The 13,063-nt window shown below is 53.9% G+C and overlaps 1 protein-coding gene across 2 annotated transcripts; it reads right to left on the minus strand.

The window, feature by feature from the left end:
- Positions 1-6,263: 6,263 nt before the first annotated feature.
- Positions 6,264-12,854, minus strand: TSKS (testis specific serine kinase substrate). Of its 2 annotated transcripts, none has more exons than XM_051989831.1 (11): positions 11,792-12,854; positions 11,309-11,555; positions 9,825-9,920; positions 9,528-9,611; positions 9,149-9,232; positions 8,518-8,906; positions 7,735-7,929; positions 7,240-7,407; positions 6,950-7,085; positions 6,732-6,856; positions 6,264-6,433 (listed from the first exon to the last, which is right to left on the minus strand). In XM_051989831.1, exons 1-11 carry the CDS (start codon positions 11,959-11,961, stop codon positions 6,277-6,279), a joined length of 1,851 nt encoding a protein of 616 aa, XP_051845791.1. In that variant the 5' UTR covers positions 11,962-12,854; the 3' UTR covers positions 6,264-6,276. The 2 variants fall into 2 exon arrangements, with proteins under 2 accessions (XP_051845791.1, XP_051845790.1); XM_051989830.1 differs by having other exon boundaries at positions 8,518-8,930; positions 11,792-12,853.
- Between the last annotated feature and the right edge of the window lie 209 nt (positions 12,855-13,063).

Below are 13,063 nucleotides of genomic sequence, written 5' to 3' on the forward strand. Positions count from 1 at the left end.
TCTTGTTGTTGCTGTGTACTGTGATCCCCTGGTTCTGCTCATTTCACTCAGCATCAGTTCCTGTAAATCTCTCCAGGCCTCTCTGAAATCATCCTGCTGGTCGTTTCTTACAGAACAATAATATCCCACAACATTCATATCCCATAACTCATTAAGCCATTCTCCAATGGATGGGCATCCATTCAGTTTCCAGTTTCTGGCCACTGCAAAGAGGGCTGCCACAAACATTTTGGCTCATACAGGCCCCTTTCCCTTCTTTAGTATCTCTTTGGGGTATAAGCCCAGGAGAAATACTGCTGGGTCAAAGGGTATGCACAGTTTGATAACTTTTTGGGCATAATTCCAGATTGCTCTCCAGAATGGTTGGATATGTTCACAGTTTCACCCACAATGCATCAGTGTCCCAGTTTTCCCGCATCCCCTCCAACATTCATCATTATTTTTTCCTGTCATCTTAGCCAAGCTGACAGATATGTAGTGGTATCTCAGAGTTGTCTTAATTTTCATTTCCCTGATTAATAGTGAGTTAGAGCTCCCTTTCATATGACTAGAAATGGTTTCAGTTTCTTCATCTGAAAATTGTCTGTTCATCTCCTTTGACCATTTATCAATTGGAGAATGGCTTGTATTTTTATAAATTTGGGTCAGTTCTTTATATATTTCAGAATTGAGACCTTGATCAGAACCTTTGGATGTAAATATTTTCCCCCAGTTTTTTGTTTCCCTTCTAATCTTGTCCGCATTGATTTTGTTTGAACAAAAACTTAAATTTAATATAATCAAAATTATCCATTTTGAATTTCATAATGTTCTCTAGTTCTTCTTTGGCCATAAATCCTTTCTTCTCCATAGATATGAGGTAGACTATCCCTTCTTCCCCTAATTTGCTTATCATATCACCTTGTATGTCTAAATCATGAACCCATTTGACTTTATGTTGGTATGTAGTGTTAGGTGTTGGTCAGTGCCTCATTTCTGCCATATTATTTTATAAATTTCCCATCAATTTTTGTCAAATAGTGATTTCTTTTCCCAGAAGCTGGAATCTTTGGATTTATCAAACACCAGATTACTATAGTAACTTGTGGTGTTCTCTTCTTTTTTATAATATGAGATGGTTCTCTCCGGGAGCAGGTTTCTCGGGGAGGTTTTCTGGAGGCAGCCTTGTTTTAGTTGAAAGCAATAATCACTTCAAAACGCAGCAGGTGATTAAAATGCAAATGTTTATTTTCTCCTTCCAAAATAGCCCGGTTAGTTTTTCTTAGAGACCTATCTTTCTGCTTGGTTCCAAGAGCTCTTGCAGTTGTCCTTTGCCTCTGCTTTCTTCAGTCTCCATCCAGCACCGAGGTGAATGGCATCTGACTCCACCTCTGAGAGCGGGCTTGTGGGCTTCCTTCCAGTGTTCCTCTCCGACCCCTGGCAATGTTTCGAAGTAACTGACTTGAAGCTCTAAGAGCTTCTCTAGATATGCTCTCCCAAAGGTTGACTCCTCCTCCGAGAGAGTGGGATTGTGGGATCCGAGAGTGGGAATATGGGTTTCTGGCTTGTGAATCTCATACTGAATACTGACTTGTGAATCTCCCAAAAGTGTGAACTCCAATGAGTACTTAAATACTTCTTGCTTATATGAGCTCTCTAAAGGTGTGAACACAAGCCTTGTTTCTATCAGTTTCACTTAGTACCTTGTTTCTTCTGGACCATAACATCCCCTTGTAAGATCAGATCAATCATACAGAACCATGCTAAATTAGATAATTATTGTCTCTATCAACACTTTATAAGGATTCCAACAGTCATTGACTATTTTGTCCTGTGAACCTAACTTATTCCATTGATGATAGCCAGTACCAACTGGTTTAATGACTGCTCCTATAGTTTCAGGTCTGGCACACCTGGGCCGCCTTCATTTGCATTTTTCATTAATTCCCTCGAAATTCTTGAACTTTTGTTCTTCTGGATAAATTTTGTTATTTTTTTTCTGGCTCTGTAAAGTTCAATTGGCATGGCACTAAATAAGTAGATTAGTTTAGGTAGAATTGTCATTTTTATTATATTAGCTCAGCCTACCCATGAACAGTTGATATTCTTCCAGTTGTTTAGATTAAACCTTATTTGTGTGGAAAGTGTTAAATTAACATTAAAGGGATATAAACAGGCTAGTAGAGAAAGATTTAAGAAATAGGGATAAAGGTCCAGAACATATCTTTAGTGTCTTGGGGTTGATGGAGTTTGAAGGAAGACATCACTGGTTTTAGTCTCAGCAGTTCATGACTACTGGTCTCTCTCCAGCTCCCCAAGGCTCTTCCCTCCTTCCCTCCCTCCCGTAATAAACATTTATTAAGTTCCTACTGTGTGTCAGATATTATGCTAAGCTCGGTTTAGATGTCATGCAGCTAACCTCTTCCTCACCGGCTTTGGTGGCCGTTGTGTCCTTTCTTGTGATAAAACTCTCAATCCTGGATTGACCCTTACCCTGGGCTAAGAGTCCCTCCCACTAATCCCCAAGTAATGGCAATTTCTGAAGAGATTAAAGAAATGCTAGAGATTTCCTTGTGCTAGCTGTCATCAGCTCTAGGGTCTCATATTTCAGATCAAGAAATATTTACCGAGCTCCTACTAGACGCCAGGCACTGTGCTAAACATTAGGGATACAAAGAAAGGCAAAAGAGAGTCCCCATTTCCAAGCAGTTCACCATCTTGCAAGTGCATATGTTTTACATAACAGAATCTCAGCTCATGATTCAGGCCAGTTCCAATGACCTTGTGATGGAGAGAGCCATCTGCACTCGGAGAAAGGACTGTGGGAACTGAATGTGGATCACAACATCGCATTCTCACTCTTTTTGTTATTATTTACTTGCATTTTATTTTTTCTCATTTTTTCCAGTTTGATTTGATTTTTCTTGTGCAGCAAGATAATTGTATAAATATGCATAGAAGAACTGCCCACATTTAATATATATTGGATTACTTGCCATCTAGGAGAGGGGGTGGGGGAAAGGGGGGAAATTTGGAACACAACGTTTTGCAAGGTTCAGTGTTGAAACATTTATCCATGCATATGTTTTGAAAATAAAGAACCTTAATCAAAAAAAAAATTGAATCTCAGCTCCCTAAAGACCCAGGATATTTCATTTGCCTTTTTACCTCCAGGGACTACAACTACAGATAAAATGCTTATTGAAGGTTCTACATCAGAGTCTTAGATATAGAATGAACCAGTCTCTCATTGGTTAATTATTTTTAAGTTTATTTTATTTGAACAAAACAGAGTAAGAAAAAAAAACCAGAAAAGAAATACAAAACAAAATAAAACATTAATTATGACAGAGTGAAACGGCTTTGCTAACATATTTAACATATATAGGACTGCTTGCCATCTAGGGGAGGGGGTGGAGGGAGGGAGGGGAAAAATCGGAACAGAAGCGAGTGCAAGGGATAATGCTGTAAAAAATTACCCTGGCATGGATTCTGTCAATATAAAGTTATTATAAAATAAAATAAAATATTTAAAAAAAAAAACGGCTTTGCTAGAAGTAGCAGAAGGCAAGACAATGAGCCTGGCAGGAGTAGCTGCTATGTGAGTGCCTGCATTAATGGTACCTTGGGCTCTGCCACTGGAACGACACTAATTGATGTATTTTATTGTTGTCCTTCTACCTCAGCCTGTACCTGGGCATTGGGTGTGAGCTGCCTGGACTGTGCTTTTTTAGTAGGGTACGAGGAGAGCTGCGGCTTTGTTCCAGGAGAAAGTCTCCAGCGCGAGCTCCCTCCTCCGGCTTTATCCAAGAAGAACTCAAGGGTATTTGCATGCTCCTGGCACTTTCCAGGCTAGGGGCATGAAGGGAATTGAGAGACATTTTTTCGCCTGGAAAGAAACGGGGTTACTGAAGTGAAAGGGAAGACATGGGTACCTCCAGGTGCACAAAGCTAGGACTGTTTCCTGCAGAGAAGAGGCTGCCTGGAAGCTTTCAATGAATAGACCACCCCCCAAAATGTCCTAATCGAGCAAAATCATCAGGAGACAGTTGTTCAGCAGATAACCAGCAGATGGCAGCATAGTAGAGCTCTACAATGGACACTAAAGGCTACTAGTTCAAAAGGGAGACGGAGGCTCAGTGGATGCTAGCACCCGACTGGTAGGTAACGGCCAGGGGCAAAAGACAGAGACCGGATGGGATGCAAGTACTGGATACCCCAGTGACCTCTGTTTCCTCCTGTTTCCTCTTGCCCAAAGGAGATTTGCTGACCCACTGAAGGGTGCATGTATTATAGGGGAGATTTCCCTTATTTGCTCTGCCACAGCTTGATTCCCTTTGGCTTTCAGCTTGTCTCCTAGTTTTGTCTGGTTGTTAGAGACTTGGTTCCAAAGAGGCCTTGGGAATCGGGGTTTTAAATACCCCCAAAGTGCCTTGAATTTAATACAGTTTTCAAGGATTTCTGTTCAATAGTGTCCAGGCTAGTCTCGTGCATCATTACATCACAAATTTCCGGAGTGCCCTATGGGCCAATCCTTAGTTCTAAAGTGATGATCCCGCCTTAGTCTGAAGACCTCCAAGAAGGGAAACCCCATGCCCTCTCAAGGCAGCCCCCTCCATTAGTGGATGATTTTGCTAAGATGTTTTGTTCCTAACTCAGTGCTTAATTTGGAGACTCTCTTTGATGATCCGTAGCCCCCTTTGTGATCCTTGCCCATGTTCTTCCATGTGGGCAGCCCCCTCCATTAGCGGGTGATTAGTGGATGTTTTTTTCCTAACTCAGTGCTTAATTTGGAATCTCTCTGATGATCGGTAGCCCCCTTTGTGATCCTTGCCCATGTTCTTCCATGTTGGCAGCCCCCTCCATTAGTGGGTGATTAGTGGATGTTTTTTTCCCTAATTCAATGCTTAATTTGGAAACTCTCTTTGATGATCGGTAGCCCCCTTTGTGATTCTTGCCCATGTTCGCCTTGGGGTATTGAATCTAACTTGCAGGATTTTTCCTGATCCCTGAAGGACATTGTGGCTATCCACCTGTTGTGAATTTTCTTCCTAGCCTAGATTTATCCTTCATACTTGTTCCCTGAAGTCACTCATGGGTTACATCTTTCAGGCTTCCCATACTCATCCGGCAATAATCATTAATCATTTTTATAATCATTTTTAATTCAGAGACTGGTTCATTTCATAATTCACTGCCATACGACGATGTGGGTAGAACGCTATTAAAGACAGATTCTTGATACCAATGGAAGTCAGGGATGATGAAGAGCAACTTTCTAAAGGCAATCCTCCCTGCTCTCCACCTCCCATTCTGTACTGGACCCCACGTTTTCCCTCGCACCCTCTATCCTAGATAGACACGACGTTGGACAAATTCACGGGAACAGCGGAAGCTGTATTCTTCAGGAAAAAGCCCTAGGTGATGGAAATCTCTGTGGCGAAGGTTAGCCTTCACTTCTCTAGTGTATCGGTAGACTTGCATCATAGATGCCCATGGAAAAAGTATTTTTGGTACTTAATGGTGGCAGATTGAGGTGGATCCTAATTCCAGCCTCTACAAGACCCGGGAATCCAGAAGAGGCTTAAAGAAAAATACCGCGAGGCAACTTCCCGTCCATCTCTGACATCATCCACCCCTTTAGAGTCCTAGCCTCAGCCATAAACACAGCTGGACCGAGTTTTGCCCAAACTATCCCGTCGGACAAGATTTCATCCCAATTTTACTATCGTCTCAATGTTTATCCAAAGTCAAATTCAACCAACCCAGGCCTCAACTCTATTCCACATAATTCAAGCCCAATTTCTGGGAGAATCTCAGAGTTCTCATCTTTGAGGGCCACCCAAAGAGCCCATTCTTGCCCATAGCAGACGACCTCCTCTGGAACTCGTTAATCCCACCCTCAGTCTCCCAATTTGTAAAGTGACTGGATTGAACAAAACCACCTCCTTTTTTGTTTGTCTTGGGTAAGAATCTAACTTGCTGGAGTGTTCCTGACACATTGTGGGCAATAGGAGATTGTGGCTACGTCCCTGTCATCCCTCTCATTTTTTTCTACATTTCCTTATCTTTCACTCTTATTCCCTGAAGTCCCTCCTCAGCCCATCCACAGAACAGACTTCGGCCCAGTCCCACCCTTGGCCACATCCCCGGCTCATCTGAAGCTCCCCTGGGCCCCGACCTTTTGCTCGTGGCTGCGATAGAACGGAGGTCCCTGGGGGCTCTTCCTGAGGTCTTGGAGCAATGCCTTCCTATTGTTGTAGAGAGGAGAGCGGAGGCAGAGCTGGGGTTGAGGTTTTATTGCTCAGGCGCAGGCCCCCCACGTTTTGGAGGGGCTCCTCCGCTGCTCCCTCCCCCCAGGCTCGTGGCTGATCCCTCTAGTGGGAGGCTGCTGAGCTGGTCATGGAGGGAACACATCTTCAGATGCAGGTAGTCCAAAGCAGCCACTTTCTCCCTGCCAGAGGAGGGGGAAGAGGAGAGGGAGGGAGGAGGAGAGAGAGAGTGCTTAGATACTGGGCCTGGGACCATTAGCGATCCATCATAGGCTCTGAGGTTGGGGTCAGGAGGAGCTCATGAGGTCAGGGGTTAGAGGGAGCTCTAGAGGGTCAGGGGTCACAGGTCTTCCTCCTTTCAGGGATCACACTAGGACCAGGAGATAGGTGGACAAGAGCACAATCCTAAGAGGCAGTGGTTTCAGGACACATTGGGGTCGGGTGGGATTGTGAGGTGGGGTCAGGGGTCAGGACCCTCACTCAGGCTTCATCTTGTCTGTCAGCAGGAGGTTCTTGGCCCTGAGGGCCTCATCTTGAGCCAGCCTCAGAGTGGAGCTCAGAGCCTCAGCCCGCACGTGCTTTGCTAGTGCCTGGCGCTCTAATTCCTGCAGTGACAGGATGGAGGGCTGGGGTCTTCCTGCTGCCCACTCCCACTCCCCTGACCCCCGCCCTCCCAGCACTTCCAGACTCCTGCGTACCAGGATCTTCTTGTGAAGGCGCTGGCAGCTGGGGCACGCCGGTGCCAGGCCGCGCTGCTTCACTTCGTCCACCAGGGGCGTCAGGGCCCGCTCCAGGAGCTGCTGCAGGGACTCGGACGACAGCTGCTGCCCCTGGCTGGGGGCGGTGGGCTCAGACTCCGGCCCTCCCCACCCCCACCCAGGAGCTTCCCCTCCCCCCATCTATCCCCGAGGACCCGCCTCTCCAGGTCACACACCCAGCTCGGGCCCAGGTGCGGCCCCTGCCAACCCGGGAGCCCCCGCGGCTTTACCTGCCGCAGCGAGTGCAGGAGCCCGGCCGGTCCAAGGTCATGGAGAGCTCGGAGCCGCGACGGGCGCTGCCCAGCTGTCGACCTAACTCCTCCAGCACGGGCTTCACCGGACCCAGGCCCTCCAGCTCCCCGCGCAGTGAAGCCACGGACACCGCCGAGCGCTCCACCCTGGGGGCAGGGCAGATGGGGAAGGCTCAGCGGCCGCGTCCCCGCTGGGAACCCAATTAGGGCCGCTCGGCTGGGAGCCAGCTCGGGACCGGCCGGGTCCTGCCTTCCATCCTTCTACAGCCCTTTCGGCTCCCGAATGGCCCCACCCTCTCGGAAGCTACAGGGTTGGGGCTTGGCCCCTGTGGTCCGAGTGGACCGCGGATCAGCCCTCCCGGCCTACTCGCGAGGATGAGGATTGGGGCTGGGGGGGATGAGGATTGGGGGGTGCGGAGGATGAGGATTGGGGCTCCGGGGTAGGAGAGCGGGGCACCCGGGGAGGGGCCTCACATGGTGCAGAGCTCGTCCGCCCGGCCCCGCAGCTCCTGGAGGCCCCGCGCAGTCTGGGCCTGCTCCCTCTGGGCCCGCTCCCACTGGCCCAGGAAGCCGTCCAGCCGCCCCCCGAGGCCTCCGAGCAAGCGAAGTGCCTCTTGCACGGCGCCCTCCTCCTGATACCAGCGCGCAGTCAGCGAGGACACCTCTCTCCTGCACGGGGAACAGTGCCCGGCGCTCGGGGTCTGCCTGCTCCAGGAGCAGGACCCCAAAGCCTCACGAATTGCCCCTCCTCCCCATCCTGACCCCTTCCCCTCCGCTCCCCTCAGCCAGGCTGGAAGGTCCTTTCCGTCCTCTCCACTTCACTGCCTCGAATCACCTCCCGCTTTCCAGGTTGGCCACGCCCCCTCGTGAAAGGGCGTGTCCCACTATGGCTCCTCCCTCTCACCCCTAACCACTTCCCAGAGCAATCCCTTCCAAAACGGTTCTGGGAATATGAGCTCCCAGTTGGCCACATCCCGTCAGAAAAGGCGTGCCCCAGTATGGCTCCTCCCCCGCCCAAGTGGCCCCGCCCACTCCGTTTGAGAAGGCGTGTCCTGTGCTCCCTGGGTAGTCCCACCCTCTACATCCTAAAATGACTCGAAATCCTAGTCTCAGCTCCAAGACTGGTTCCCCCCACCTACAGAGTCTCGGTTACCTTCCCGCCCAGCCGGCCCAAAGAGCTCCGCCCCTCTGTCCCTACATAGGGCCCAGCGTCCCCTCCCCCCCCCCCCCACTCCGGCCTGGCAGGCCTGGGGTCACCTGAGCTCCTCCAGGCCGGCGGTGACCTTCTGAAGCTCCAGCTCTCCGCTGTCTCCTGTGCGGCCCTGGCCCTGGCCCTCGCTCTGGGCCTCGGACCCATCTCCGGGGACGGCTGTGACTCGGGGTCCGGGGGCCTCCGTGGGGCTGCCCATCAGGAGCATGGACGTGGGCCCGGAGACGAGCACGGCCCCAGGCTCCAGCTCCGGGTCTGGGTGCAGCTGGGGCTCGGGCTGGAGCTGGGACTCGGGTTCGGCCTGGGCCAGGATCTCTTCGGGGCTCGAAGTGGGGCAGGAGGAGACCATCGAGTGACGGGACAGTCCGGTCTCCATCTGCTGCTCCAGTTCCAACTGCTCAGCCTCCTGCCTTCTGGGGGGCTCATCCTGCAGCTGCTGCTGGAGGAACCGGAGTTTCTCCTGGGGAGGTGAGAGGGGAGCCCTGCTGGGAGCCTGGCCCCATCCCTCTCGCTGCCCCTGGGAGATGGGCGGGTGTCCGTGGGCTTAGGGCGCCAGATGACCAAGGCCAGCTCATTGGGAGGTGCTTCTGCCGGCCTGACTTCCCGCCCACCAGCCTTGGAGGCTCTGGACTCTCTGGCCGGGCCCAGCGCCCGCCCCGGGACCCAGGTGTCCCTCACCTCCAGCAGGGCCGAGTTCTGCTTCAGGACGTTTGTCTTTATCTCAGCGTCTTCCACTGAGCGGGTCACCTTCCGGCAATTCTCCTGGGACCGGACAGCTGGGGCTGGGGGTGGGGGCTAGGGGAGGAAGCCCTCCCCCGGGGTGCAGGGGCTCCCCTGGGGCCCAGCCGCGGGCTAGCCCCCAGCCCGGCTCTAACGCCATGACCACACCCACGGGCCTCCCCTGGACCCGCCTGCAGCTCGGCTACTCCTTTCCTAACCGCGCCCACTCCAGGCGCGGCCTCTGGCTACGGCCCGCTCCCCACCGCGGAGGCCCCGCCCCCAGGCCCCGCCCCCCTCCCCGAGGCCCCGCCGCCCCGCCCCGAGGAGCCCCGCTCACCTTGAGCTGGCTGCAGTAGCCCTCCAGCTCCTCCGCCTCCTGCCTCCTCCGCTCCAGGTTCTCGCTCAGCACGGAGCACTCGCTCTGCGGGAGGAGAGGCCCAGGGCGGGACAAGAGTTGGGGGCCGGCAGGAGGGGTGGGGGGCTGGGGGCCCGCGCAGGCTCTGGACCGAGAGACACTGGCATTTCCTGGGGCCGGCAGGGGTCCCCCTCCCCTCCCTCCAGGATTCACGCGGGGCGGGGCCCGGGGGGACCCTGGGAAGGGGAGGGGGCTGTTCCAGGCAGCGGCTGCTGGGACCTGAAGCGACTGCACGTGCTGATTGACCCGAGTGGTTTTCTCCTTGAGGCTGGTGATGGAGTCCTTGGCTCGCAGCAAGCCGCTGTTCACCCCGTTCTGTAGGAAATGGAGGGGGCGGGGGACAGCGCCCCGGATTTAGCTGCTCGTGTTCCCAGCCCTGGAGCCGGCCAGTGGCGGGGAAGGGGAGCGATCTTTTTGGAGATTCATGGATGCGGCGCTCAGCGGCCCAAGGGCTTCCTGCCCTGCCAGCCCTACGCCCCAGGTGTAGCCAGCCGGGGCTCCCACTCCTGACCCGTCCAAAGGCAGAGCTGAGGGCAGCGGGGGGCTGGGGCTTGCCGGACACGCAGCTACAGCTGCCCCACTGGGTTTCCCAGAGCCCCCTCACTGAGCTGCTCAGTGGCTGCCAGTGGCTCCAGAGCCCGAGCCTCAGACGCAGGCTCTCCTGGGATCAGGCTAGGGCACCTCCCTTTGTCAGCCACATTGGGCCGGGGCGGTGCCCCCCACTCCCGGGCCTCTGTAGGGCCCGTCCCCTGTTCCTGGGATCCTCTTGATGACCTCTGCACATCCCCCCCCCACAGACTGAGGTCAGCCTCTCTCTTCCCCGTCCGCCCTTTCCCGATGGCCCAGGGAGTGGCCTGGTTGCTTCCTAACTGGCCTTTGGCAGCTGGTGGCTCAGCAGACCGGGCCCTCCTAGGCCAGGAGTCAGGGAGCCCTGCGTGCAGGTGGGTGACCCTGAGCAAATCCCTTAATCTTTGCCTACCTCAGTTTCTTCAACTGTAAAATGAGACCCTCACAGCCCCCACTTCCCAGGGTTGTACTGGGGTCGAATGAGGTGCTATTTACCCTTGGTATAAACTTCTCCCTTCCCCTTTGTCTGCCGGCCCCCTGCACTTGGCACACAACGGGTGCTTAATTAATGTTTGGTGGTGATTAGTTGGTGGCTCGCTGAGGTTCAAGATGGGAGCTTGAAATTGGGCCCTTAGGGCCGCGAGTTCAACGGGCCTAACCCCCAGAAGGCAACGCCCCCTTTCCTGCTCACTTCCAGTCCCTTTGTCTCCCACCTTCTGGGTCTCCCTGTTTCTGAGTCTCCACAAATGGGGGTGGGGGGATGGGTTAGCTTCCATTTTGCCCTTCTGATTCTGGACCAGGGAGGGAGGGGGTGTGGAAGCCTGGGGCTCCTCAGAAGTGGGTTTGAAAGCCCTTTGCAGAGGCTTGAGCCTCTGTTCCACAGCCTAGAAACGGCCCCCGGGCGGCCCACCTTCCCCAAGCCCGCCCTGGCTGGCAGGACCCCGGCCTAGAATCCCCCTTTGTTCTGGAGACCCCAAAGACGAGCCCCGGGCCCTACAAGAGCCTCGGTGGGTCACGGTCGCTCAAGCCCAGGCCCGGAGCCTTGGGTCTAAACAAGAAGCAGGCCCGGAAAGCAGTCTGGGAGGGAGGCGGGGGCCCTGGCAGCCGAGCCGAGGCGAGGGGGGCGCCGGCCTTACCAGCAGGTCGGCGATGTCGGGGTCGTCGGGGGCCCAGGTGGGAGCCGAGGATGGCAGGCTCAGGGCCGGGGGGGATGGCGTTCCGGAGGCGGGCAGAGCTGGCAGCTCTTCGGCGGTGGATTCAATCCTGGAAGAGTCAGGAGGCTCCACGGCTGCCAGGTTGAGGAGGGAGACATTGGTACAGGCTGAGGAGCGCTTCAGGTTCAGGCACCACTGCATGGGCTCGTGGGACATCCGGGGCTCCACCCTGGAGGAGGGAGCTGCTCAGTTCCCCTGGCCACCCTTCCCCCTCTCCCAACCCCCGGACCCTCCAGACAAGCCAGTTTTCCCATCACCCTTGGGGGCCTGAGCTCTCCCTCTCCCCCCTACCCCCAGCCTCCCAGAAAGCTCCAGGGCTCCAACCTGGAGGCGGCAGCAACTGCCCCAGGGACTCCCCGGCTCCCCCTTCTCCCCCTGGCCGGCAAGCCCCAGGCCCCCACCCACCCATGGAAAGACACAGCCTTCTTTTTCTTCGTGATCCCCTTTCCTGGGCCAGATCCAGCCCCAGGGACCTCAGGCCCCAATGGAGTCCGGTTCTCAGCCCCTGCCGGGGGGTCTCCGGCTTCATGGATCTCCTTGGATTGCCAGATCGTCTTAACCACCACACTCGCCATGATGTGAGTGGTGGGGGCGGGGCCCGGCCCAGGTGCCGGGGAGGGGGGTGGGGGGTCCACCGAGACCCACCACCCACTCTGACCCCTGACCCCAGCCTCCGCCAGCCTGCCTCACAAAGGACCCAACCACCTAGAGATACCCTCCTGGGGGTGGGAGGACTCTAGAATCTATGAATCCAGCCCCTCCTCCTGTCCTAGAACTACAGTGGACTCTCCCAGGGCTCAAACCAGAACCTCTGGAGGAATGGAATGGGGAGTCCTTTCCCCCGCCTCTGCCCCCCAGAAGGGGAGCTCCCCAGTGACATTTCCAGGACAGCCCCATGAACCATCTCATGGGGTCTAGGAGGGGAGACATCCCGTCCATTTATAATTCACAAAGAACTTCGTGGGAATCAGAAGGGCAAAATGGCCTGAAACTCCCACGATCCAGCCTGCTGAACTTGGGGGAAGGGGACGATTTATTCACATTCACAGGGTAAGTAGCTTTAAGAAGCTGGAAACAGAGAACAAGTTCTAAACGGAGCCTGAAATCCTGATTTCTCCCAAGCGGGAGAACGAGGATCAGGGTCACAGAAAGGCTTTCCCCAACGCCTCCCCCTAGAACTTGGAACGGCCTTTTTCTGGCTTTGTTCCTAGAATCCTCAGAGGGAAATTCACCGGTTCCGTTGGGATGAGGTAAGTGTCCCGATACTGAGTCCAAAGGGCCTTAACACGAAGCCCTCCCTGTGCAGAGAGGAGAAGCCAGCCCCCCCCCTCTCCAGATGTGGGGGACCTTCCGGGGCTTCCGTTCTTGAGCACAGTCACGGACGGCTTTTTTATCTCCTTTCTGGGGAAACTGAGTGCAGATTTCTCATCCCAGAGGGTGCCAGAAACCAACAGCAGAAGAGCCCGTGGACTTCAGGCTGTGAAGGGTGGGGGGGAGGATATTAAATGATAGAATTCAACTCAATAAACATCATTTAAATGCCTCCTGTATTCATGATTCAGTGCTTGGTCCAGGGATGTGTAAAAAGCCAACTGCTTTCAGTCTAAGGAAGCACCTCCTGTGCAGAGAAAGTAACATGGCTGAGATCACTCCCATTTTAGGCAAGAATGCTTTCTG

The sequence above is a fragment of the Antechinus flavipes genome, chromosome 3, assembly GCF_016432865.1.
Source record: "Antechinus flavipes isolate AdamAnt ecotype Samford, QLD, Australia chromosome 3, AdamAnt_v2, whole genome shotgun sequence".
Classification (NCBI taxonomy): domain Eukaryota; kingdom Metazoa; phylum Chordata; class Mammalia; order Dasyuromorphia; family Dasyuridae; genus Antechinus; species Antechinus flavipes.

Excerpts from the sequence above, each read along its gene's own strand:
- TSKS (XM_051989830.1), bottom strand. The coding sequence starts at position 11,961 with ATGGCGAGTGTGGTGGTTAAGACGATCTGGCAATCCAAGGAGATCCAT. Across the intron at positions 11,556-11,791 it reads AAGGCTGTGTCTTTCCATGG|GGTGGAGCCCCGGATGTCCC; the intron begins GTGGGTGGGGGC and ends TCCCTCCTCCAG. Across the intron at positions 6,857-6,949 it reads GCCTTCACAAGAAGATCCTG|GAATTAGAGCGCCAGGCACT; the intron begins GTACGCAGGAGT and ends CTGTCACTGCAG.